We start from the raw sequence: 26,588 nt of genomic DNA on the forward strand, positions 1-26,588 counted from the left end.
GTATGTACTCTGGATGATGCAGTCATTTCATGGTAAATGACAGGAGCACCTGCAAATTCACAGGTTGTATTTACACAATAAGATGACACCATCATACCAAAGTCCCCCACCAGCAAGGTGTCATTTCTAACTGAATACTTCGTACAGGGATAGGAGATTAAACCCCATTTCAATTGAATCATGTGGCAGTACTTAAACTTAGCTCGTGGTAGATCCCAGATATCAGAGACACTTGATGCATACCATTGATGGTAAAGAGGGCGATTTCCTTTTCTATTCTGACCAAACCTGCTTCCTAATAAGGATAGTGCATGTACAGATGGACAGATAATCTTAAAAGGTAGCCAGCTCGAAAAGAAGCAAAAGACTGGGTTGAACAAACTAAAGATATAAGTGGCTTTAAAAAATGCTGGGAATAGGGCGAAAGAAAAATCATCCACAAATGATAACCATCACTTCCTGTTGATTTACCCATCATTTCTATGCTAAATATTTGAAAGCCATATCTAAGAAGGATGAACATAGTAAGAAGCTAAAAATATCAGTTCAAGAAATTGAATACTTTAGAACCATAAGGCCCCAGAAAAATCGACTCACTGGCGTTCTATCTGGATAGTAACATGACTGATGTTGTATTCCCTTCTGATATAGTTAATCACATTGTCCAGCACCATGTCTGCATTTGCATCCGGCCTGATTTTCACGTGGCAAGCCAGCAGTACCTTCCCCACTGTAATGGCCCATATATGTAGCTCATGAATAGCAACCACTTCCTCCATGTCTAACAACCCCTTTTCGAGCTTCGTTGCATCTATCTCTCTAGGTGTGCTCTCCATCAACACTTCAAGTATGTTCCGAAGCATGTTAAATGTTGTGCCCAAAACAATTACAGAAAAAACTAACGTGCATATCAGATCAACTATCTTCCATTCAGGTTCATACCATATGATTCCACCTCCAATCATAACCCCAATACTCTGAATGGAGTCTCCAAGTACATGGAGATAAGCTCCTTGTACATTTATATTTCTCTTCTTCCTTTCAGACTTGTTCTTTTCTTTACCCAGAAGTGGCTCAGCAGAATCTTCATTTGAATGATGGTGCTCATCTTTTAAGTGCTTCTCGTGATGATGGTCATCATCTTTAGAGTGCTCCTCATGATGATGCTCGTCATCTTTTGAGTGCTCCGCGTGATGATGATGTGCGGTAATTTTCATTCCATGCTTGTGATTGTCATGGTCATGGCCATGTCCATGCCCATGCCCATGATCATGGCCTAATAATAAAGCCATGATAACATTCACAATTAAACCAAATGCAGCAACTATAAACATTAGAAAGCCATTTACCTCTCCCGTCTCATTAATGATCCTAACAATGGCTTCATATACCAGAATCCCCGCTAGCAACCAAATAAGCTGGATGGAAACTAAAGCACCAAGAATCTCAACCCTAAAAAATCCATAGGACTGACGGGGAGTGGCTTCCCAGCCAGCTGCCCAAATAGAGAACAAGGAGATAGCAAAAGCAGCAACATCCGAAAGCAAGTGTGCTGCGTCAGTCAATATAGCCAGACTGTTGGCCTTGATGCCACCAACAACTTCGATGGCCATGAAGACAACACAAAGTGCCACTGCAATTAACAGCTTTCGCATGGAAGCGGATCGTTCTTCAGATTCCTTAGAGTTTATTCGGGCATCTGAGAATCCACAAAATGCAGCCCCACATATCCTAGTCCCTCCTATATACCTCTCCCTGTCAGGACCATCAATGCCTATCTCAATAATTTGCCCATGTTGAGAATGTTGTGATTCCATCTGAAAAATATGAAACATCACCATGAACATCTTACAGATTTCAGTTTACAAAGTGTAAACATTCACATGAAAATGGATACAAATTTCTGAGACTGGCATCAGAATTACATCAACTCCCTACTTCAACGAGCAAAAAAGAAATATATTAGAAAAACTTCAACCCTTGCAGAATTTTAATTTTGAAGGCTAAGTACATAGCAAGCACACAATAACAAAATCAAGCCAAGGAATGAGTTAAAAACTAAAGCACTACCCAAAAAAGTAAAGCAAGAGCCTTTCTATATGGGGAAGCGAACATCAACAAAATCAGCAATTTCTATGATGAACCAGTAGTAACCATATTCATCAATACTTTGTTTATCGTTTAACACTTTTAGAAGTATAACATTAACCTATTTATCACACTTCATAAAAAAAAAAAACAGTAATCTATCATGTCAAAATGAGAAAATCTTTTTCGTAGCAACTGCTAAAGTATACAATACCAAAATTAGGCACTAAGATCTACCATAGGTTATCAATCATTAAAAGAACCACTATCAGCAAAAAATTGAGATACCCCTATTCTAGTATATCAAACTCCAGTCAAACACCCTTCCTGTGGACTTATCTAAGTAAGCAGGCCAAGGGGAGCTAGCAAGAATCATTTTTATGTCCCAGGATCTAGTATTGAATATAAAACCATATGTAATCAATGTCTTCTCTCAGAAGTAACACCCGAGCTTTGCTACTCGTTAAGGCCATAAGAAGATGCACAATTTCAAGAGTAAGTACTTGGGCATGTGTGGATGCAACTTTCAGAATGTAGTATCTCATTTCACTTCAAATTAATGAAAATTCGATCTCGACACAGACATAACTAGACATGCTGAGGCACAAGAGAAACATGATGGAAGCCCTAATAAAGTATGTTTAGTGCTTCACTAAAAAAGCCAAAAACATAACGAGAGAAAGTGGGTTTGGTCTTAAGCACCTGAAATAGGAAAATATGTAAATAAAAGCAGGAAATTGCAAAGAGCAAGGCAATGCATGTAAAAGACTTTGCACGCTACAGATGCTCCAACCTAGAGTTGTTTATTGAACAGAACCAGATGATTGATCATTTTACCCACTTTGAACAGAAACTAAAAAAACCCATCTTAATACAACAAACGACAAAGCTTATAATTGTGCAAACACAACACATTAAATAATTCTTATACACGAAAAACGAAAATAAAAAGAGTAGTAGTGGAGGAGAAGGAAAACAAATATAAACTAATGTTCCTATGCCCATGTTTTGCAAATGAAGCTTGTTACTTGTTAGTGAACCTTCTGCAACATATACCAATTAATGAAAGTATTACCCTGAAAGAGGGATGATGTTCCCAGATCCCAACTTGACAATACAAATGAAGTACTGCTTATAAGCAACAAACAATGATACTGGGTTAACTTTTTTACCAGCCACAGCTTACTAAAAATTCAAAGTAAAATTGCATTGGCATAGACAATACAAAGGTGATTTTGTCGACTGTAGATTCTTGAATGTTGTAGAATATTTTCTCACTTTCCTAAAGATAATATATAATATCAACATCCAAATTGTCCACATCAAGACAATGACAACAGGGAATGATATAAATGCATAAGACATACCGAAAGATAAGTCCATTGTATTAATCCAAAAATACAAGTAGTTTATCAATTAGGAAAATGAATGAACAAAGCTCGAGAGCTTGTCTCACTTTTATAATCTAGATTCTAGAACACACAAGCATAGCATCACAATCCATAATCAAATTTCTAGTCCATACATGATTGGACCAAAAGACGGCATTAGACACAAACATAATATTTAAAGCACACCAAACATAATAGTTCAACAGCATCACAACAATTTGCATAAACGAGCATCGAATGCCGAATCAACTAAAAAAATTGGTTGATCTTGAGCATATTCAATTTAATCCAAGGATCCAAAACATGATGTCTCAGCCAGCAGCACTAAAAAATCACTTTTAAAATATAGAAAAGAAACACATATAGTAATACAGTACTAGATATTCCATTTAGCAACCAGTAACAAACAAAACAACAACTATCGTGCACAAGACTCTCATAATGGGCGTGATCGGGGAAACACCTTACCCCACATAATATGTAGTGAGGCTGCATGTTTCTATGAATTTAACATGTGACCTCTAAGTTGCACAACTACAAATCTACGACCCGGCCACATTTAGCAACGAGTCTCTGAAAAAAAATTGGGAAATCAAGAGTGAACACACTATATAACCATTAAACTTCCAGACCGATCAAGCAGAACCCAAATACAGCAACTCAGTAGCTCACCATACTCAGATCAATACAGTTAAGCAAAATGAATAGCAAAACCAATCCGGGTGCGTTAATAGTGGAAGAACAAGTAAATCAAGAGTATGCGCAGCGAAAAACTCAAAATAGAGCGGAAAAACTGATAGAAATCAGAGGGGATGTACTTCTTCACTTTACCATTTTAGGTTTCCTCGTCTGCTGCAGAGGGCCCTCCACCTGTTCGTGGTGTAATGGCGCAAGAACTGCAAAAATAGATTTAGAATGCACACATTGCTGTTTCTAGTATCGTCGTTTTGTATTTGTAATAAACTAATCTGGATTCTGTATCACAGAGGGTCGTTTGCAATGTATTGTCTGATTACAATATTGCCCCTGCTCAGACAGGGTAATACCCGATCGAACTCTAACTTCAGTCTAATTAGAGGTGACAAAATTATGTCCGACCCAGATTAAATCAAGTGTTTACATAAGTTATATGTCCAAAATTCTTATTCAAACACAAAATTTTTGATCGATTTAAAACCGGATCCGGATCTAAACTAAAAAATCTCATCAAATTTACTAACACTTAAACATATAAATATTTCATAAACATGTGATATTGTTCCGTCTAGAATCAATTTTTTTCCCATCCCCAAGTCAAACACAAAAGATTCATGAACGTGACCAAAAACGTTGTTGGATATATTAATTAGTTTGATAACAACGTTGTTGTAAATGGTAGGAATTCAAATCTTGGATTATTTTTATATTACACTAAAAAAGTTGAACACGCACACGAGTCACGACGAAAATGACATGCTATTGGTCCAGACCTGCACCGAAAATTGGGCTGAGCCCATCGTTTAGTCTGGTAAACCCGAATTTTGATGGACCTATGAACAACAAGATTCCCAAAGCCTAATGTGGCCTAATGGGCTCTTGTCACGACTCGGCCTAGTTTTGGTTTCACTTCACAGTTGATTTTCCGACTCCTTGACCTTGACCCGGATCCATAAATCAAACTCCATAAAAAAAAGGAGCCTTATCCACCTGCCACGTCAGCACTATCCTGTTTTTTGGGAAACGGGTGGTTGTGTAGCTCCTCCAGTTCTGAACCTGAAAAACAAAACCAATCTCCGAACACCAAATCATCGCATTCCCAACAAAACCCAGGAATAAAATCGCAAAACAAAGAAAATTTGACACTATCTTGTGAGGGTTTTTGGTAGCCATGGCTTCAACATCCTCCACTACTCTCTCTATCTCCTCTTTATCTCCCCTTGTTGACGCCACGGCTCCTCGCCAAACATCCCCACAATGTGTCACTCTTCCCACGCTTCCTCCTCCTCCTGTTCAGTCTCAAAGCCGAGCGTCCAAGACCACGACTTATTGTGAGTCAGTCGCATACACTTACTGCATAGACTTACTTTATCAATTTGTGCATAGAGAGAAGTAACTGAGGAGGATAGATATTCATTGTTTGGTTTCTGGGTTGTTCAGGTGGCAAAATTGCTCGGAATGTCATGGCAATGGCCACTGGGGAGGCTCCGGCTGAAGTTTCGGGGACGGAGTTGCCAGATGTAGTTAAGATAATTCAAGAAGCTGTGAGTATTTATAACCTATATTTTCTGGTGTCCTGTTTTGTTTGAAGCGGCCAATTCTTGACATGATGACTACTACACAGTGGGATAAAGTGGAAGATAAGTATGCAGTGACTTCACTCGCGGTGGCCGGCGGGGTAGCTCTATGGGCTTCCGCTGGGATGGTCTCGGTGGGTTTTTGAATTGCACATTGGTTGATTAATAAAATTCCTTGTGCATTTCTTTGATGTGAACCTAACAAGTTTTAGTACTTACCTGGTAAATTGGGATGGTTGATTAAAAGGAGTTTGATGATGTTTTGCTACAGGCCATTGATAGGCTTCCTTTGGTTCCTGGAGTTCTTGAACTAGTCGGCATAGGCTACACTGGGGTAAGTATTGAGCCTTTGTACTCTTTGGTCATGTTTTGAAATGTTTTAACAGTATTCATGCTTGTTAAAAAGCCAGCTTGTGGTTTAATTAATGCTTTACAGGCTCTTATACAACTTTGATACAACTATCTGGTAATCGAATACCATGTTTGCCTGTTTAAATTCCTTGGTAAACAAATATGGCTGAACTTATTAATGATGACATCCATGAAAGAAAATCCTTTTGCTTAGAGTACCATTAGCATTTTGGTTGATTTTCCTTATTGTTGATAATTTCCTGTTGTGTTCACCTCTTGCAGTGGTTTGCATACAAGAATCTGATTTTCAAACCAGAAAGGTACTTGTCAATCCCGAGTTGATGACAGTACTCTGCAAAATCAATTTCAAAATTAGTCTGTGTATGTCCTGTATGTATTTACTAGATGTTGCCGTGTTTCAGGGAAGCATTGATTCAGAAAATAAAAGGCACATATAAGGATATAATTGGGACCAGCTAGAAGATGCCAGTTAGAAGAAAGGCTGCTGAGATGAGGTAAAATTTCAGTTTCTGAAGCAATTTTCATTCAGCAGTGCATGACGAGATGTAATGTGCTCGATTTTTTCTGCATTAAGTCTCTAACGTGAGTAAATCAATGTAATTCTTCTTGAACACTATATGATGCCCAAGAAAAACTTGCTTCTCTTACATGAAATATCTTGAAGGACTACATAAAAGTAACCCTCATTCATATTTGCCAAAGCACCTGAGTTTCCCTCGTAATATATGTGATTCGTGTGGCTTACTTGAGCTAAAATTAGATAACATGCTTGATGATGTCTGCGTAAGTTTCTAACCAGAGTAAACGATGCATTTTATTAGGGTACATACTACATTAGTTACATTATGGTTCTTTCATAGTTATTGAAGAGATTAACAGTGGATGTACACCTTCAAATTATAAGCATAATTCATCTACTTATAGAATTCCATAACCCAAAAGTTTCCAACACAGCATTCATATCTAATGGCACTAAATCCAGCACCAGTGACCAAAGCCATGAATTCTTGACTTTTGCGTTCCTTCCCTCCTGGGTTTTGAGTCATCATCGTCACGTCACTTAGGCTGCTGAGTTTTGTAGCTACACTTGCATCATCTGGAGTATCTGGAAATACTCCTTCCACAACGATTAACTTTCCATTATCTGGGATGGCCTTGTAGCAGTTCTTCAACAACTTCAAGCAGTGATCATCACTCCAGTCATGAAGCACTGTCTGCAAGACGTCCAATTTAATGTATGAGGATTATATATAACTTTGAAAGTCTCATGATGAAGACTTGATACCTCAATGGGAACACTTTCAAACATGTCTCCCCTACTTGTCTCCCCGTACGTGCATTACAGGGGTATAGACGTCAAATTTCGTTAACAGATTTATGGGGCATTAGAATAATCAATCATTAAAAATACACATGTGAGTCCCACTAAACCTCTAATACTCCACATTAATTCGAGATCTTTTGAGGGTCACATTTTTGGGTATCAAACATTTTCTTTCCATTATTATGCATTCTACATCATTTTGCTTCACCGTGCATGCTACTCATACTTTCTCATTAGGGTTCGGTACTATTTGAAGACACGAGTTTACACTTTACACATGTATTTTTAATCGGCTTAGCTTGTACGCGTAATTTATGGCAAGCCCGATGGATTTACCAGTACGTAATGCTTGCGTCCCACCATAAAAAAAAAAAGAACTTTTGATCATGTATTTTTTTTGGAAAAAGTAAAAGAAAGAAATCCATGTTGATTTGCTTGATTACATTTAGTCATTTACACATGGACATGCACAAAAGGAGAGATTAATTAAGCTTTGCTTGGAGCAATATTTACAATAATATATAACATGGTGCAATCAACTTCAAATTAACTATATATAATTAATCACTGTAAAGCATATATATACAAAAGCAGAAACATTTATTGCAGTTTAGACGCAGAAGAAGTACATCATTATTAGGGCAAGCTTCATAAACAAAACATAGAGAGAATAAAGGTTCAGCTGGGAATTGGGATAGGACAGTTTCAAGTTTCAACCTTGAATGCGTCCAAACAAGTTTCAGTATTAAGGCCGCGGTTCCAGAACTTGGCATAATATTCAGCATAAGTAAACTTCTTATAAAGAACGGGGTGATCATCATCAATCAACGGCGCAGCTGGTGCGATCACAGCGTCTGGCGACGGGCAATGGAATGTTGGGATAGAGATCCTTTCCTTGCTGCAATTCACCACTGCTCGATGGAGCACACTCTTGTAATGACCATTGCTAAGTGCCTGCAAGCATGCATGCATGCAGGACAAGTAAGATATTAAACATTGATGTTTGAATGGACTTCAAATGTCTCAGCTTGTGCAGAAGATTAAGATTGTTTGACTAATCTATAACCAGTCAGTCAAATGTTACTATTGCATTGATGTTGTACGAATTAGACAATTTTTCCTCAAGCGACTGCGGCAATTATTCACCAACTTGTCTAGACAATTCAGTTGACTATTGCGGCCTAACAAACAATGTTGACCGTATCCTATTGCGTCATATGCTGACCTATATCTATATAAGTATATATACATGCTTACACTATTGACACTATCAAGCTAAGGACACACAACATTGAATCTGTTTCTTGGACTTTTCTAAACAGTAGTCTAGAATTGTCTTAATTAGCTAGCTTCTTGGTTTCTTCAATATTGTATGTAGCATGCGCGCTCGAGTGGGCGGAGCCACGCACTCAAGTGGACGGAGCCACAAGTCTATGTAATGTTAATTTAGTGATAGTGTTGGATGAACTATTGAGTGACGATAGAGTCAAATCTCTTGTTCCATATTGTTCAGAGAAAAATGTGAAGGACAGAATATAATAGGTCAAACCTCCAAACTAGTAACAATTAAATGTTTTTTCTGGGCTCAAATTAGGTGTTGGGTCGAGTAAGACAAAGTCATATAGGTCAGTATGAACGTACTGTTACACTATACATCATATATTCGTTTTTCTTGTGTCTATTTTTATTTGTTGTTTCTCCAAACAAACATTTGTCCACACTTTTGTCAATTCTAATTAATTTCAAGTCACACGTGTTTGGTGTATGAGAGAGATAGTGAGTGAATTTGTAACCTGGATTTGATCACCAATGTTGACAATGAAGGTATAAGGAATGGGATTTACAGCAACCCATTTGCCATCCTTCAGAACCTGCAATCCACCGACATCATCTTGAAGGAGGATGGTGATCACGTTTGGATCTGCATGACCAGGCAGTCCATAAGTCAGTTCTGGTTGTGGACATGGTGGATAGTAGTTGATAGCCATGTGTTGTCCATGCTTTCCCAAAGAATTATTGATATAATCCTTCTCCAGACCCAGACTTTCAGATATTGCTTCCAGCAGTTTCAGTGCCAGTCCTCTTGCACTCCTGCAATACTCACCAACCTCTTCCCTACACAAACAAAATAACCAAACAAATTAATTAAGATCTCAGCAGCTGGATCCTCCCAATTATTCCAATTGTTGAGTTGGACGCACAAGATTCAAGTGAATTCGTGAACTCCACAAGTCTCACATGATGCATATTAAATAGTATTTGTACAACTCAGCAGTTGTGATAATTGAGATATCAGTTGCTTAGATCCCTATCGTAACTGAAAATTTAATTTTGTACTTGAATGAGGGAGGGTTGTTTGGCCATTCCTGGATGTAGTCCTCAAGAGGGTAGCAGTGAAGCCTTAAATAGTCTCTCCAACTGGACACCTCTTCAGTTTTTACATTAAAACTGGTAGAGAGTCTGTTTTTCTTGAACATATCTTCAGAGTACATCTTCATCTTCTCACTTTCTGGCAAATGGAAGAACTCACTTCCCATCTTCAACATGTTATCTATCTCCACATCAGAAATTCCATGGTTCTTGACCTGCAAAATAATTAGTCAAATCAAGCACAAAATTAAGAACTATATCTACTGATTGCAAGTCCATATCCATGCACACACACACACATATATACCTGGAAAAACCCATAATTCTGGCAAGCTTGGCCAATCTCCTCAATGATTTTGGAGCGGTTAGGGCCGTTTAGGTCTTGGAGATCAATGAGAGGAATAGATTCATCCAATGACACAACTTCATCAAGCTTTGGACGATCACTTGGGGGTCGGATGTAATTTGAGGGGACATGCCTTGTACTAGAAGCAATACCAGACAGTAGAGACGTTGAAGTAGCCATTGCAACGACACACACGAATCTTTCTTAACCCTAATTTGAGGAGGGAGAGATGTATCTCTGTGTGTGGGTGTGTAAGAAGAGGGAGAGAGTGTTTTCTTTATAGGCGATGAGAGAATTAGAACAAATTAATTAACATGCCACATAGGAACATCCGAACATCTGACAACGATGGCCGGAACATGTATGCTGTTAGTAGGGTAGGTAAACCAAATTACCTTATTTAGGGAAAAGATAAGCCTAATCATGTAATAACCTCATAAATTTTGCTTTTCTGTAATAAAAGGATTATACAATATTAATTAGTTTATGAACATTTGATAGATAAATACCTGTTAGCGGAGCCAGCGAATCCATTGGCATGGGAGCTTCTGAAAGGCAGAACCGCCAAGGTGGTCCCACATATATATAGAAATTCTTTTATGATGTCTTAAAATGAGGTTCTAATTTTTAAGGATCAAAACATTTTTTGAAAAATTTTAAAAAAATATATTTGTATTTTGATCGGTCTTATGAACCCAACGACATATTTTTTTTGTTTGAAACATAAATCAAATTCAACATAAAAAGTGTTTGATAATTCTATATCGTTGGATATAAAAAAGATATATCATACACTTTTCAGATTGTATTTGATTTTTGTTTCGAACAAAAAAATATATTGTTGGGTTCATAAAACCGATCAAAACACAAATACATTTTTTCATATTTCTAAAAAATATGTTAAATGTTAAAAATGAATCTTAATTGTTAGGACCTCATTTTAAGACTTCATAAGAGAATTTATATATATATGTAGATATAAATGAAAATCAATTCAACCGCTCTACTTAATGAACCCAATGTGTGATGATATATGAACATTAATAGCGAGAGCGTGATTTGAGTTTATTGTAATATTTTGACTTTTTTTTGTGTTCTCTGGAAGCATTTGACCAAAGCCATTATTTTCATATATGGAGAAAACACTACCGCATTGACAAAACTACTGCATTTGACCAGACATCAGAGTACTGGCTAATTTTCTCATAAAGATGACGTCACTCTTCTTTCGTCACAAGACATGCTCTCATATGACAGTACCAAATTTAGATATTTATCTATCTGAGTCATCACTCATCACAACATATACATCCAATGCATAAATCTAAAAGCAAGACTATAAGTTTACCTACAAAAGGCCAAAAAAAAAAAAAAAAAAAAAAAAAACAGGAGTATAAATTTATAAACAAATAAAAATGAGAAGAAGCCCATTAGGTCCAGTTTAGTGGGAAAGCCTAATCTCTCTGTTGGGCATTACCTTGGACTGTAGCTTGGCCCATTGGGCTCTACTATAAGTCTATAGCCCGAAATGTTTGAGGTCAAAGAGTCAAAGATCGTCCCTGACCTTTATCGTAGTGCGTGAACAGCACGAGTCCCACCGAGAACGCTACTCCACACGTGTCCTTCACCAGGCAGAGATTACCGGCTTCCATAGTTCCATTCTCCCCGGCATACTGCCACGTCTATTTGCTATATCCACGTCAGCTCCAAGCCATCCGCTTTTCAGTTTTTTATACACTTTCCTTCGGTTAAGCACATGACCGGATGGAATCCCATTCTTCTATATAAGCCACGTCACTCTGTAGACCCCACCGGCATACCTGAATGCGCTTTTACGTTCATAGCCTCACAGGGTCCTCGAATTTGTGGTCAAGATTTGAAGATGAGTGGATGGCAACTTGGAAAGAAAAGTTGGCAAAAGAGTGCCAGAGTGGGCTTTATGTAATCAGCCACTAAGTCTTCGCCACTTGTCATCATCTCTCCCGTTTCTTTTTTCTATTCACCTTCACTGCTTCACAGCCTCAAATTTCTTTTCCTTATTTTTCAGAAAAATAAATCCACAAGAAATTGTAGTGGCTGAGATTTCTTCAGAGAACAGCCAAACCGTAGTTTCTGGTGTTTTAGGTCTCACCGAAACTCAGCTTACACAGTGTCCTACTTTTCTTTACTCTGTCTTTGCTTTTTCTTTTTAATTCGTGCGAGGTAGATTCAGATCCACCATTGCAGGAGCTCAGTTCATGCATGATCGGAGAGAGAGTGGATCTAGGAGAGTTTTCATCGACCATGGCTTTCTTCCAAGGTATTTATCTTCATTTTTAGGGCTTTTGGCTCATACTCCCTGTTTGGTTGCCGAGAAAATGATAAGAAAGACAAGAAAAGAAAGTTCCATAGTAGAGAGCCGAATTCCTAGCTGAGCTCTGTCTATCTTCTAATTTACTTTAATACTTTTTTTGTGAAGATTTCTCGGCAACCAAACAGGGTTAAGATTTTGAAAGCCGTATTGTATTGATGATTTGTATGGAAGGTCGATATATAGAGTGTTGATATACTGATTGAGGTTTCTCTCCCTTGTTTTTTCACGTTCTAAAGGTTTTGGGATCTTCCGGTTCGTTTTGGTGAGGATTCTGAATAAACGAATTTACTTTTTAGTACTTTCGGAGAAGCGTCTGTCTCTATCACTCTTGCTCTCTCTGTAACGGTGGATTACTAATATTTTAAAGTACTGATTTTCAATTTTGTTAGTGTGAAGTGTATATATGTGAATTGGAATGCTTATTATGCTGATAATAAACAGAGACGGATCTCTACCGATTGTGGTTGCCTTTGTCTTTTGCAGTAGTAGTTACGTATCAGGTTTCATTATCTTCAAGAACAACGGCTTCACTATTTATAGCCTTCAGTGTGGTGAGGAATGAAAGGAGGTTTCTGTTTTATCCATTCCTGGTTAGGGAGGATTTGAAGCAGCGCTAGCTGCCTTGGTTCAGTAATGGACACATACTCCTCTGGGGAAGATTTGTTCGTTAAGGTTAGTCAAATGGACTTGATGATTTTGTTTTCATGTGCGCTTTAGCTTTAACTAGGCCTTTTTTTTGAATTCAAGTTAAGTTATTTCTTATTTTGGAAATTCTGTGGTTTCTAGACAAGGAAGCCGTATACGATAACAAAGCAGCGTGAGCGATGGACAGAGGAGGAGCATAATAGGTTCCTAGAAGCCTTAAAGCTCTATGGGCGAGCTTGGCAACCCATAGAAGGTTTGCTTTCTGCACCGTTTTTTTCAGTTCCATTTTATTGTCGTCCATTGATGCAATCTGATGATTGTTTTTATTTGTGGCCTAATTTTAAAAATTATCATGGGGATTTTTTTGAGTTGAATGAATTGGGATTGACATGAGACACAATTCTTATATGCCATTCTCTTTTTTGTTTTGATTGGAGATGCCTCTCTTCTCTCTCTCTCTCTTTTTGGTGGTTTACTTCGTGGCTATGCAGAACATATAGGAACAAAGACTGCAGTACAGATCAGAAGTCATGCGCAGAAATTCTTTTCAAAGGTCAATGGATACCTTCTTGCTGTATGCTTTTATCAACTCTATATTTTAATTATGCATCTTATTGCTTGGTCATGGATCCAAGTCATAAAATATTACAGATCTTCTGCTCCCCACTCCTATGCTTATCAAACTGCCGACACTTTTTGTAGATACACATCTTCTTTTCTTTTGATTTTTTTGAAAAGCATTTTCTTGCATACTTGGAGAAAGAGAAGACATCCATATTATTGATTACGCTAAAGTGCTGTATTCTACTTACAATTATTTAAGTTTTGCTTCCACCAATGCCTATCCCTCGAATAGCTATCATGCAAGCTACCTTATGATTCATGTGTTCTTACATGCGAACATGTGCTCCAATGGTGGAGTTGTAGTGGTGCAACACATGTTCAATTCGTGGAAACAAACTCTTAACATATTATGTGGGGTAAGGTTTGCGTATGTATTGTATGTCCCGATCCCGCTCACTGGGGGAGCCTTATGCGTGGGAGTTGTTTACATTTTTAACAGGCGAACATGTGGCCTAGTGGTAACATTGTCCGATGCAACCTAGAGGTCACATGTTCAATTCTTGAAAACAACCTCTCCACATAATATGTGGGGGTAAGGTCTGCGTACATCTTGTCTATCCCCGACCCCGCTCACTGCGGGAGCCTTGTGCAGGTGTCTTAGCTTATTCATGGTTAATCTTATGAATGTTTAAGGCCTCTTCCTCTTCACATTATCAAATTTTTCCTTGCCCAACTTTTTGGGGGTTAGTTTCAACTTGCACAAGTATAGTAGGATGTGAATAATCATTAACCAGATACAGCCAAACTTTTGAAAGAGTCTTATGCCTATTTCCCAATATGCAAAATGAGAACCATTGCCCTGTGGTCTAGAAGTATATTGTTCCCTAATTGGAATTTCTCTCCTGCATATTATGCGGCTATATTTGATCAGCTACTCTGACATCTATTAAGAATAGTATGGTCATATTATCCAAGATAAAAACCTGCGACTGAGCAACTTATGGATCACAGTTGTAAATCCTGAAAATGATCTCTCCGCAATGTGCGGTAAGGTTACTTACATCTTGCCCTCCCCGCAACTTTTGCTGCAGGAGCCTTGTCAATAGAAGTTGGTTTTGACCTTTTAGGGGGGGGATCCTATGACCTAGTGTTCAAGTTACTTAAGCGTAACCTAGAGGTCACATGTCCTAATCGTGAAGGCAGTCTCTCTCAATATGAGGGAATGAGTCTATGTTTATCTTGCCTTCCCCATCTCTCTATTAACCGCAACCTAGAGGTCACATGTTCTAATCGTGAAGGTAGTCTCTCTCAATATGGGGGATAAGCCTATGTTTATCATGCCTTTCCGTATCTCTTTATTCACTGAGGAAGCTTTGTGCAAGGGAGTTGTTTAGGTTTTAAACTAGATGCAATATCTTAGCAAGTTTGACTGTGTAGAATGATTAATTATGCAAGACAGCAAGACTACTAACAAACGGAAACACATACATAAGAACCATATTTGACATGGGAAAAAAAACAGGAATAAACCTAATGTCGGAAAATCTCTTCAATACCATTCTTTACTAAGTTTCAATCATGTGTAGATATTCCTTACACATAACCATATCTGCTTGGCTAACCATGATTGGTATAACCTCCAGTTCATAATTCTCCTATGCAAGATCTTCGTGAAAACCAACCTCGCAACCCTATAAGATCAAAAGCACCTCAAGTGTAGCAAACATGAATAGAACACTTCAAATTTTGCAGCGTATAGCTTCACAAGCTTCTAGGATTTCATTTTCGTGAAAAATAGCAAACAATAGGTTAGAACTAAAAAGCAACTACCTGAGGTGTGTTAACATTGGCCAAATCAATAGTCTATATATAGGAATCAAACTAGGTTGAACAATAAAAGGAAACTCTTCTAATGTTAGTCTTGTAGAACATGCTCAACTCCACACTATTAATCCAAGCTACCTGCTGGAATCTTTTGTAATTTTTACCCTTCTTTTACAATAGTTCTCCTGTAGGAAAATGTTTTTTTGTTTAGAGATTTGCTTATGATCTCTTTATAATCTGATCATCTTTTTACCGTAGTTGGTAGCCTGGAGTTACCTGACTAGTCTTACGGAAGACTTCATCCAGTCATGCAGTCACTCCTCATTTGTAGTCTACAACCTGTGAATTTCACCTTCAGCCTTTGGAACGCCAAAATTCTTCCCAACAAGTATCAACCCAATTTAGCCTGGTCTCTGAAAATTCCTTCAACTATGGATGCTATGGACATTGATATCATGAGTTGCATAAATGATAGGATCGAATGTATTGAAAGACATTGATGCAAATCAATTCTTTTGCACATGGAAATGAGGACTTAATTTTGTGCTCCAGAGAAAAGTTTGTATTTGCTTACATTAAAGTTCAGTATAAGCTTATTGATGATCTTCATGAAATTTTAGATAGGAAGAAAATTGAAATTCTTCCTATTTCTGTGGACTCTATTGATAGGTAGTTTTATGGTCGTAAGAAACTTTTTATGGCATGTATCATATACCAATATCTTGTGGTTCTGTTAAATCTAATGACTTCCTCAAACTTAAAAAGAAAATCACAATCTTTGAAATCTAGAATCTTACAACCACTCAAATCATAATGAGACATCTTTATGGTTATGGTGAAAATGGGGGGCTGGTTGTGTCAAGAAGTCCAGACTTCTTGACCAAGTCAGTCCCCCTTATTTCATTTCACTAAGACTGGGAACTGGGAAGTGCGCTAGTATTATTCACAAAAAATTTCAGGGTAAGGTTATTACGTATCATTTTTTATTTAGTTTTCAGCAGAACTTACATGTGCAAGTAAGGTGGCTTACTTGCTGGATTACTCCAGGAAGAAATAAAGGGACATAGATGCACGAGGCAATGTGTATATATACGTAGTGGATTGGAAACATAACAACAAATATTATTGTGGCAATTGATTTCCTAATATCTTTGAACTCACATTCTCGATAATCAAATTTGCTGAAATGAAATTGCAGCACGGTACACAAAATTTGAGTAATGATTTACTGGGAACACTATGATTTCATTTGGTTACTAGTTATTAATATATTTACATTAACTAGAGATTTTTTATCTTTTCTAGATTTGTTCGGGGATTTAGTTAGGGTTTAGCTTTTCAGTCTTGATTATTGTTTTTATCTTTTTTTCTCTGTCATTAATGAAAAACAGCATTGTAACAGTTCTTTGATATTATTCAAGTCTGCTTTTAAGATGTTATATGAGTCAAGCAAACCCAACAATTTTTCTCTATTAAGACCATTATCAATATAGATCTCTTTCTCAGACAGAGGTGGTTGGACTGTACTTGCATTCATGTAAGGTTAGGTAAATATCTACTGTTTTGTGTTCCTTTGGGCAGAGAACATTCTAAATTCATTTTCTGCATCAGGGTTTATGTCCAAGCCTGACTGAGGAGAAATAAAAAGATTTTTAACGTTTGTTTGAGAAAGATTATTAGAAAAACTGTTTTTTTCCAGTCCATTTCCTTCTGTCTTCTTATCCACATTCTTCTCGTCTCATCCATTAGTGGAGTTAATTAAAGTAAGCACTATGCAGTGGCTATCTTTGGAGATGAATGAGGCAATGGGGTTTAAATTATTGCATTACTGTTGAATTAGCCTTTTATCAATAAAAAGTGTCTTTCTTTATCTCCGTTAGCATTGCTGCATGCTAGCTAGTTCCTTCCACAACAAAAGGGTACACTAATGTTTTTTCTTTTTTCGCTGAAATGCATTCTCTAAATGAATATATTAACATGTATTCACTTTCAGTTGGAGAAGGAGGCTGTAGCTAAAGGTGTTCCTATTGGACAAGCTTTTGACATAGACATTCCTCCTCCACGACCCAAAAGAAAGCCAAGCAATCCTTATCCTCGCAAGACTGGTGTGGGAGCTCCAACCTCGCAGGTCCAAGCAAAGGATGGACACATTGTAATGTCAGCGTCTTCTATGCGCTGCAAACAAGTAGTGGACTTGGAGAAAGAACCACCCCTTGACGTGAGCTTCCTATCATTCTTCCCTTCAATTTTTCACGAGCTTGTCCCTTCAATTTATTCAACTTTCTTTTGTGATACATTTTCTTGTGACTTATCACTCAGAAAACTAATGCTGATGAGAAGCCTAAAAACACGAAAGAAAATCATGATGACCATAGCTCAGTAGTATCTACCCTTTTCCAAGATGCTCATTGTTCCTCCATCTCTTCAATGAAAAATTCTATGCCAACGCTGGGGACAGTGAGAAACTCATGTGCATCTCAAAGAGAGATGGTGAACCAGGATGGAACAAATGAATCATATGTCACTGTTGAACTTAGAGGTGATCAAAAGAGGGATAAACCTGATGCCAGACAGACAGTAATGGATAGTGGTGAAGGTAAACCTTTAAACTTGGAATGTTCGAGCCATCAGCATGATAAATCAGTTCAGGTTGAGAAAACCAGTGATTGTAGTGGTGTTTTGCTGATGGATGAGATGCAAGCTGCCAATAACTATCCAAGGCACGTGCCTGTGCATGTTCTAGATGGAAGCTCCACATCATGTACTCAAATTGCTCCCTCAGATGTGTCATTTACTGAATCCATATTTCACCAAGTAGAAGCTCATGGGCATCCTAGTATGAGCACTAATTCAGTCACACCTGCTACAACTGATCATCAAAATAATGTCCCCGGGTCTTCCACTCATCAGACACTTCCAAATTTGCATCCGCTGTTTCCTCCAATTCGCCACAGTGAAGATGACTACAGGTCCTTCCTCCAGACCTCCTCCACTTTTTCAAGTCTAATTGTGTCAACTCTGCTCCAAAATCCAGCTGCCCATGCTGCAGCAAGCTTTGCGGCTACCTTTTGGCCTTACGCAAATGTGGAAGCCTCTTCAGATCCTCCATCCTGTGACCAAGGAGCTTTCCCACCTAGGCAAATGACCTCTGTTCCAAGCATGGCAGCTATAGCTGCAGCTACTGTAGCAGCTGCAACTGCATGGTGGGCAGCTCATGGACTGCTTCCTTTGTGCTCTCCCCTTCACACTGCATTTACCTGCCCTCCTGCATCTACCTGCCCTCCTGCATCTACAACTGCAACAGCAACCGGAACTGCTTTTCAATTAGTAGACACTGCTCAAGACCCTGTAGCTAATGTAGAAAGAAAGGAAAATACTCCTAAAAGTCCGCCTTTGCAATATCAGGAACTGGTTGTGGAACATTCTGAAGCGGTGCAGGCTCACCATTCAGCTTCAAAATCACCAAATTTGTTATCATCAGACTCTGAGAAGAGTGAAGATACAAAGCCAAATAGTAGATCAAAAATTGATGATGAGAAAGCTGTAGAAGTTGATGAGCTCCAAGACTCGAGCAAAGCAAAGATCAAGAAACAGGTGGACCGTTCATCATGTGGTTCAAACACACCTTCGAGCAGCGATGTAGAGACAGATGCACTGAAGAAGAGGGAAAAGGGGAAAGAAGATTCGAAAGAAGCTGATGCAAATCTTCCCGTTGCTGATTGCAGTAATCAAAGAAGCAGAAGCAACAGCGACACAGGTGATTTCTGGAAGGAGGTCTCCAAAGAGGTAATTCAGTAATTATGTATTTGATAACTCTTGATCTTTTATATGATCGCTGGGACATAAGGGATTGTGGTTATTTGTGAATGTCAGGGACGGCTGGCTTTTCAAGCACTCTTCTCGAGAGGAGTATTACCACAGAGCTTTTCACCACCGTATGATGAGAAGAATAATGGCCATCAGGTAGGAAATATTAAGGAAAATCAGCAAAACACACACGAGAAATTTCAAGATGCTTCACCATTAAATCTTAGTTGCACGATCTTGGAGTCTTCTTCTGGTTGTCAAGGCTTGGAGAGTAATGTATTGTCAAAAAGGAACAACAATGGTGAGGAGGGGCTGCTAAGTCTTGGGCTTGGACATGGAAAGCTTAAAGTTCGTCGTACAGGATTCAGACCTTACAAAAGGTGCTCAGTAGAGGCTCAAGAAAACAGAGTGATGAACACCAGCGGCCAAGGTGAGGAGAAAGTTCCCAAGAGGATACGCTTGGAAGGGAAGGCTTCAACTTGATGTCAAAGGACACATTGTTTTTGCGTCTGGTTTATAGTTCCCCTCATCTATTTCCATTTTATGTTCAATTTAGACTCGTGCAGCTCACAAGACTTCTCGTATCATAGTTTGTGTACCATATATGCAGACATCTGCTTGCTTGCTTACTTCAGTGAACTACGAAACTGCGCTTAGAAACTCCTTTCATTAGATTCTGATCATTAAAGTATGAACGGACCTTGACGTGGCCTCTTTCCTTTTAGTGTAATGTATCTATTCTACTTCTTTTGTTAATTCAAGCTTCTCTCTCACATTGCATCCCTGTAATTTTCACTTTAAGGTGATGAAGAAATCCATCAAGTGAAAAGGCTGTTGCTGGTCATTGCTTGATTGCCAGGTAATGAGATGTCTCCTGGTGCAATGAGAACAGGAAATGCACTATCTACATCTAGATGCAAGCAGCTTTAATCCATGTAAATGAGAAGGCTGCTATATTTCATATTTTGGTAATGGAGACCCTCAGCCAGTTGTTAGAAGCTAACCATATGGAAGAACCCCATAATTAGCCGACTGTTGAACTTTATACGTCCAATTAGAAAATGTTTCTCAATCCATTATAATTTGATACAGGTTTTAACCAATCCAATATCAAACTATGCTATTTAGTGCTGCCTCGGAGGGAGATTTCCAGAACCAGATATCTGAGTCTTCTATAGCAACAAAGGCAACCAACGCTGGTGATGAATGTACATAACCAGCTGTGTTTACTTGGTAAGAAAATATAATCAGGGAATTGTTTATGAGTAAGTAATATGTGTTGTAAAGATAGTAAGATCGATGGGATTGCAAGTTGGGCTTAACAAAGTCCAAATAAGTCCATGTACTATTTTCGGGCTAAACAAGCACTCGTATTATTTTCGAGCTAAACAAACACTTGTATTTTGTATGTGGTATGTTTGGACTCCGATAAAACAAATCCAATGATAAGTCCATGTACTATTTTCGGGCTAAACTAGCACTTAGTCCATGTACTATTTTCAGGCTAAACAAGCACTTGTATTATTTTGTATGTGGTATGTTTGGACTCCGATAAAACAAGTCCAATGAGTAACCTAAAATGAGTATAAAACTATTTTAGGTTTTATCCATTTTCATTTTCAAGTCTTCCAATCGATACCCTAAATCATCACTTATTTTATCTATTTGCTTTCTGATACCCTAGATCTGGGGTACCCAGATTTCCCCAAATGTCAGAAACAGATTAAATAATTAATTTCTCTCTTGCCTTTCATCTTCTCCCATGAAACTCTCAGACGAAAAGCCTCATGTTTGCAAGCCCGATCCTGAGTCTCGCCTGTCTATGGCCCCTTTTGGTATAGCTTTTTTACAAGCATTTATACTACTTTCTAGTATAAATGCTATGAGCTAAGCATTTTTGTGTACAACCTTCCAACTCATGAAATAACCTAGCAATCTTCTGATTTCCTCTATCGCTTTACTCCATACAGCACGGGTTGTATTAAAAATTCATCTAGAATATATTATTTTGAAATTGACATATAAAAGATGATATTTATATTAGTTCGAAAGTATGTGTATTTTCTTCTCTAAAAAAATTATGTGTATTTGTAAAAAGAAGTTAAAATTGGAAGTAGTTAAAGTAATTATTTTAGAAAATATTAAAATATTTGATGTGTTGTTGAAATGAGATATATAGTTGGAAGGGTGTTAAAAAATTGATAACTTAAAATAACTTTTTAAATTTAAATAGGGAAAACTATCCACACCCAAAATGGGTATTAGGGTTGGACACGCTCTTAGCCCTTATCTCATTTAGCTGTTAAAATTTGTTGATGTGGCAAGTAATATATGATATGGTTTTATTTGAAACGGGATTTGGAGAGAAGTAGAATTTGAATCCACGATCTAATAGATAAGTGATCTCTTACCTGCAATATAATATAATAGGGTTTTAAAAGGTGTTAAGCGAGCAAGAGAGTGATAAATCTCCCTTTCTCGGAAGTCCATGATAAATCGCACAGATTTCGTTTCTCATTTTTTTATTCTTCAAAATTCAAGATTAGGGTTTCGTTGGAGCTTGATTTATTGGGACAGAGAGAGGAGAGATTTGAGGGGTTTGGTTCAGTAGGAGGTGTTGTTGAGAGCCCATGCAATTGGTTTGGGCTAGCCCAGAAGATATCTTTCTCTACACTCCGTTTGTTAGCTATCTTGATAGTATTTCCTCTATCCTTTTTTTTCCATCAGAATGTATCTATTTATGTTTTTGCAAATAGATCTATGGATATTAATAAGGTTGATTTCTATGAATTTTGTGTTTTTCTTTTTGGGTTTCAAGTAAATTTCTATGAACTAATGTTAAGTTATATACCGATCGAACCAATGAGGTTCAACCAGCTAAGACGAAGAAAGTTCAGATTCTTTAGCTTGGCAATGGCGATTGTATTGGGTCAGTGACATTTATTAATTTGTGGAACTGAATCAATCATTTGGAGAAAAGGAAGGTCACAAACTTCTGGAGGAATTTGGCCGGAGAGTTCACCGGTGAAGATGGTGAGGGAAGTGATGCGATGAGAATCAAAAAATTTGAAGACGTCTCAAATACTTTTTTTCTGACTAATGCCACATGTCTACCAAATCATTTATCATAAACACCGGTAATGTTACGTATCCCTAATGAAGTTATCCATAAGGATCCATAATCTATTTGACATGTTTACTAAGAAAGATGACATCATAGTTTTTTTACTTTAAAAACGAAATTTCAAAATGTTTTGTTTCTTAAAATATAAGTTAGATTTCAAAAAAAATAAATTATATATTCGAATTCAACATGTAAAACTCTTTCTATAGAGACCCATTGTTGAACCTGAGCGTTCTTAATTACACTATTTTATTACATTGTTTTTTAAATTGTGTATAAAAATCTGTAATACTTAAACAATGTAATTACAAGTAAAAAAGTGTAATAAGAGATGCGCTAGTGAGAAACAATGTAATAAGAAAACTGTGTTAATCAGAAATAATGTAATAAGAAAACTGTGTTAGTCAGAAAACTATGTTAAAATAATGTAATTACCACATGATTATGGACGGTTATGGACAAATTTATTAGGGATACAAAATATTTTCGCGTAAACACCGTTATAACATAATTTAACGTGAGGGGCTTATTTAGATCAAGATGCAAAGTACCCCGAAAAAAATATAGAAGCAGAAAAGCCTTTTTGTTTTTTTTTTTTTTTAAATTGTGAACCCTCCCTCGTTCGTACATATTGATTAGCAATATGTGGTATTATATTATTGTAATATTGTATAATTTACGGCTACCACGTATGCTGTTACGCCACGTAATCACAAACATTTGGCATCTCAACACATTGTTCTGCGGTTCTTATTTGGGCACAATATTGAACTACACACACCATAGCCTTCGTTGTACCCACAACCAACACAAGTGCCAAGCTCCAATGACCATCGAAGGAATCAAACTACACACACCACGCCTGGCATCGGAGCTTGGAACTCGCAAAAAATCCCATTTTTATTGCACAAATATCTGACATTCCTTGAATCTCAAACTACTCTCATCAATGCAATTACGTCTACATTACCAAAGCTCGAAGCCCATGTCAAATTTATAATATATCTTTTGCAGAGAAAAAGAGATCATCTTGTTTTATGAAATCAAAAGTCATTGAAGGTATAATAGTAAGGTACCATTTGTAGCCAATTCCACCGACCACAAGTCTTCTCCTTTTCCAATTCCTATATCTCTTCTCCTCCTCCCCATGGACCCTTCTTGGCTCCTCCTGCTCTTGCCAAATCATCATCTGGGTCTCGCACATTTTTGATGTGGTTCAGTTTTTGATGAAGATGGTGTCTACGAGGTCCATTCAGGTAGATTGAAAAAAGGCCATGATCCATGAATCAGTTCTTCCTACACTTACTGGTAGAGTGGTAGTCCCTTCTTCTCCAAAAATATTCTTCACATAATCAAGTATCATGTTGACTTCCTTTCTTTTCTTCACTCTTCTTTACCAAACACCCATCTCTTATTCTCTTCAAGAGATTCCAAGTAAGTGGAATGAAAAATGTGGCAACTTTCACATCCCTTACCCATTTCACTTGAACAATTCTTGTGCTTCTTTGGTACCCATTGCTTTCCATGTCTTTTGCCTAAACTCAACCAACCTTTTTCTCAACATTGACTCTCAAAAATATAAAGTTCTTGAATTTTATTCTGATGGGGTCTTGGTGGACTTCCCTGGTGCCTTCCCCTCAAAGTGTCGCCAATACAACGATTTGAATTCCTTTGGCTTCACAGGAAATGACTACTTTGGGTTATCTGGTGATAATGTTATTGGGTTGTATGATTGCGAGGATTCTTCCTTGTGTAAGGCAGATTGTGAAACAATAGACTTGCCTGGTTGTGATGGCAATGACAGTGGCTCCCCTGGCTGCTGCTATCAACTCTCTGATCACACTACATGGAAATTTGGAGATGGGTTTTCTGTTTTTTCCAAATTTGGATGCAGAGGATTCTCTAGCTGGGTTGTTTCAAGAGGAACCACTACAGGAAAGCGTGGAGTGAAGTTGGAGTGGGCAATTCCTTTGAATTCATCAAAAGTTGTTTGTGCTAGCAATGCAAAAATTGTGAATGCTACATCTGTGAGAGGAGGGATAAGGTGCTTGTGTCAGGATGGGTTTGTTGGTGATGGATTTGCAAATGGGGTTGGATGCACCAAGTGTAAGTAGTTTCTTGTTAAAACTTTTGTAGTTGTAGAGCGTTCTTCTTTGAAATTGGAAGCTTTTTAATTTTGCCTAATATGCATTTAGGGTCTAGGGTTTAGCCGACTCAAACAATGGGTTGTTCGCTGAAATGGTATTTTGACCACGCTAACTCTTAGCGCAAGTGGGAGGTCGTGAGTTTAAGTCTCATGGGTGTTATCTTCCCGCATTAGACCTTGGCCCAGGTCTCAATTGATCCATGAGAATTGCAGGGTTTTTTATGTAACCTGAGATTTATCATTCTGTTATTTGGTGGGCAGCTAGGTGGATTCCACATTACCAAAGTTTAGCATACTCATTTTTTCAACCCACAAAGAATATTTCTGTGTTATTGGAAAGTATTATGGGTTGCTTGGTTCTATCTTTTCTGTAGTTGAATACCAAACAATGTTTGTTTCAATCTAAACCCATGTCAACCCTTCTAGAGGAGAAGGTTGTTGCATTTGCAGTGTCATATAATCATTATGTAGATGTCTTAAGCATTCACTAATTGTCTCTTTGTGAAGTGTTGGCTTGCTCCAATATGCTAATGAATTTCTAAAACATGTTTCAGACTCACATTTCATTGATGAATCCTATTTCTTTTGACAGCCTGCATAAAAAATGGAGAGGAAGCATATGGTAGTGACTGCTATACCAGAAAAGGCAATCAGAAAACAGTCATCATTATAGCCGGTAAGCTATTACAGAACATACCATTTTGAGCATTGGAAGTTTTATACAGACAGAATCTCAAAGTTACATCGTTAGGATCAGATTTCAGCTGATGGATCACAAAAGCATTGTTCTTCAATATGCAGGTGTTCTTGGCCCAATATTCATCGTTGCATCTTTGATTGCACTGCTTTGCTTAGTGAAACGCCCCATCAAAGCTGAGGCTTATTATCATGACCAAAGAGCACATTTTCCTAGCACAATATCATTTCGGAAAGCTTGCAGGACGCGGTTGTTCAATTACCAGGAGCTAGAAGAAGCCACGAAAGGATTTGACAGTAGCCAAAAGCTTGCAGATGTAACTCATGGAACCATATATGCTGGGGTCCTGGGGGATGGTTCGCATGTCGCTGTTCACAAGGTGCAATGTGAAGGTGAAAAAGATTTATCGCAGGTCCTATCCAGAATCGAGGTTTTGTCCTCCGTTTTGCACAGGAATATGGCTCGCCTTCTCGGATGCTCTATTGACTCTGGCTACACTCCACTTGTGGTATATGAGTATCCTGCAAATGGTACACTGGAGGAGCATTTACACCGAAATAGAGGACAAAACTTTGGCCTTGACTGGAACAAGAGAATAAGCATTGCCGTGGAAACAGCAAGCGTTTTTGCCTTCTTGCAGTACGAGATTTCAGTCCCAATCTTTCACCATGATCTCCGAGCTGGTTGTATCTTGGTGGATGAAGAATTTTCTGTTAGAATTGCAGGATTTGAGCTACTTAACCCTAGTAGAGTCGAACACGAGTCTCACTTACAGAAGCATCGTGGAGGTTTGCACATGAGTAAAAGCGATGTCTATGACTTTGGTGTTCTGCTTCTGGAGATGATCACAGGCTCCAAACAGATAGACCTGCCAACAGTAGCATTGCAAAAGATCAAAAGTGGGAAGCTAGAAGAAATTGTGGATCCAGATCTTTACTATCATGAGCAACCCGCTTCTCGCCAAGAACAGATAGAGATAGTTGCTGACCTTGCTACGAGATGCATGCTGTTCGGTAAAGATGGCAAAATCGGCATGATTGATGTCGCTAGAGAGCTGTTACACATTACAAAAGATAGCATTCATGGAGGAAGCAGAAGGGGACCTGCACTTGAAGAGACATTTTCAAATTCAAGCCTCCTTCAGATGATCTCCATGTCTCCTGACTCTATCCATGTACCTTGAATTGTTCCTGCTTTCATCATTTTGAAATCACCATTGTCATTTCTTCATCCAACATCCTAATATCCGTTAATTACATTCAAT

At 38.0% G+C, this 26,588-nt stretch overlaps 5 protein-coding genes across 11 annotated transcripts; 3 read left to right on the plus strand and 2 right to left on the minus strand.

Annotated features, from left to right (window-relative positions):
* Positions 1-372: 372 nt before the first annotated feature.
* On the minus strand, positions 373-4,443 carry LOC119983637 (metal tolerance protein 1). 3 transcript variants are annotated; one of them, XM_038827327.1, is made up of 3 exons: positions 4,311-4,381; positions 3,948-4,052; positions 373-1,817 (listed from the first exon to the last, which is right to left on the minus strand). In XM_038827327.1, the coding sequence occupies exons 2-3, from the start codon at positions 3,972-3,974 to the stop codon at positions 594-596; spliced, it is 1,251 nt and encodes a 416-aa protein (XP_038683255.1). In that variant the 5' UTR covers positions 3,975-4,052; positions 4,311-4,381; the 3' UTR covers positions 373-593. The 3 variants fall into 3 exon arrangements, with proteins under 3 accessions (XP_038683255.1, XP_038683256.1, XP_038683254.1); XM_038827328.1 differs by lacking the exon at positions 3,948-4,052 and having other exon boundaries at positions 4,311-4,443; XM_038827326.1 differs by lacking the exon at positions 3,948-4,052 and having other exon boundaries at positions 373-1,934; positions 4,311-4,424.
* Positions 4,444-5,257: 814 nt separating this feature from the next.
* On the plus strand, positions 5,258-6,885 carry LOC119984696 (protein CURVATURE THYLAKOID 1B, chloroplastic). The gene is made up of 6 exons (XM_038828771.1): positions 5,258-5,506; positions 5,616-5,719; positions 5,800-5,886; positions 6,024-6,086; positions 6,386-6,423; positions 6,526-6,885. Exons 1-6 carry the CDS (start codon positions 5,347-5,349, stop codon positions 6,581-6,583), a joined length of 510 nt encoding a protein of 169 aa, XP_038684699.1. The 5' UTR covers positions 5,258-5,346; the 3' UTR covers positions 6,584-6,885.
* Positions 6,886-8,057: 1,172 nt separating this feature from the next.
* LOC119984862 (protein DMR6-LIKE OXYGENASE 2-like) lies at positions 8,058-10,387 on the minus strand. The gene is made up of 4 exons (XM_038829001.1): positions 10,126-10,387; positions 9,786-10,033; positions 9,242-9,563; positions 8,058-8,402 (listed from the first exon to the last, which is right to left on the minus strand). Exons 1-4 carry the CDS (start codon positions 10,342-10,344, stop codon positions 8,154-8,156), a joined length of 1,038 nt encoding a protein of 345 aa, XP_038684929.1. The 5' UTR covers positions 10,345-10,387; the 3' UTR covers positions 8,058-8,153.
* Positions 10,388-12,215: 1,828 nt separating this feature from the next.
* Positions 12,216-20,130, plus strand: LOC119984019 (protein LATE ELONGATED HYPOCOTYL-like). 5 transcript variants are annotated; one of them, XM_038827765.1, is made up of 8 exons: positions 12,216-12,463; positions 12,754-12,883; positions 13,001-13,189; positions 13,304-13,415; positions 13,654-13,736; positions 17,544-17,768; positions 17,870-19,336; positions 19,424-20,130. In XM_038827765.1, the coding sequence occupies exons 3-8, from the start codon at positions 13,151-13,153 to the stop codon at positions 19,838-19,840; spliced, it is 2,343 nt and encodes a 780-aa protein (XP_038683693.1). In that variant the 5' UTR covers positions 12,216-12,463; positions 12,754-12,883; positions 13,001-13,150; the 3' UTR covers positions 19,841-20,130. The 5 variants fall into 5 exon arrangements, with proteins under 5 accessions (XP_038683693.1, XP_038683694.1, XP_038683692.1 ...); XM_038827764.1 differs by having other exon boundaries at positions 12,217-12,463; positions 12,754-12,779; XM_038827767.1 differs by having other exon boundaries at positions 12,217-12,463; positions 12,754-12,779; positions 13,654-13,715.
* A 3,229-nt stretch (positions 20,131-23,359) lies between these two features.
* Positions 23,360-26,536, plus strand: LOC119984238 (probably inactive receptor-like protein kinase At2g46850). The gene is made up of 3 exons (XM_038828090.1): positions 23,360-24,587; positions 25,220-25,303; positions 25,429-26,536. The coding sequence occupies exons 1-3, from the start codon at positions 23,843-23,845 to the stop codon at positions 26,505-26,507; spliced, it is 1,908 nt and encodes a 635-aa protein (XP_038684018.1). The 5' UTR covers positions 23,360-23,842; the 3' UTR covers positions 26,508-26,536.
* The last annotated feature ends 52 nt before the right edge of the window (positions 26,537-26,588 follow it).

This window comes from Tripterygium wilfordii, chromosome 18 (assembly GCF_013401445.1).
Source record: "Tripterygium wilfordii isolate XIE 37 chromosome 18, ASM1340144v1, whole genome shotgun sequence".
NCBI lineage: Eukaryota > Viridiplantae > Streptophyta > Magnoliopsida > Celastrales > Celastraceae > Tripterygium > Tripterygium wilfordii.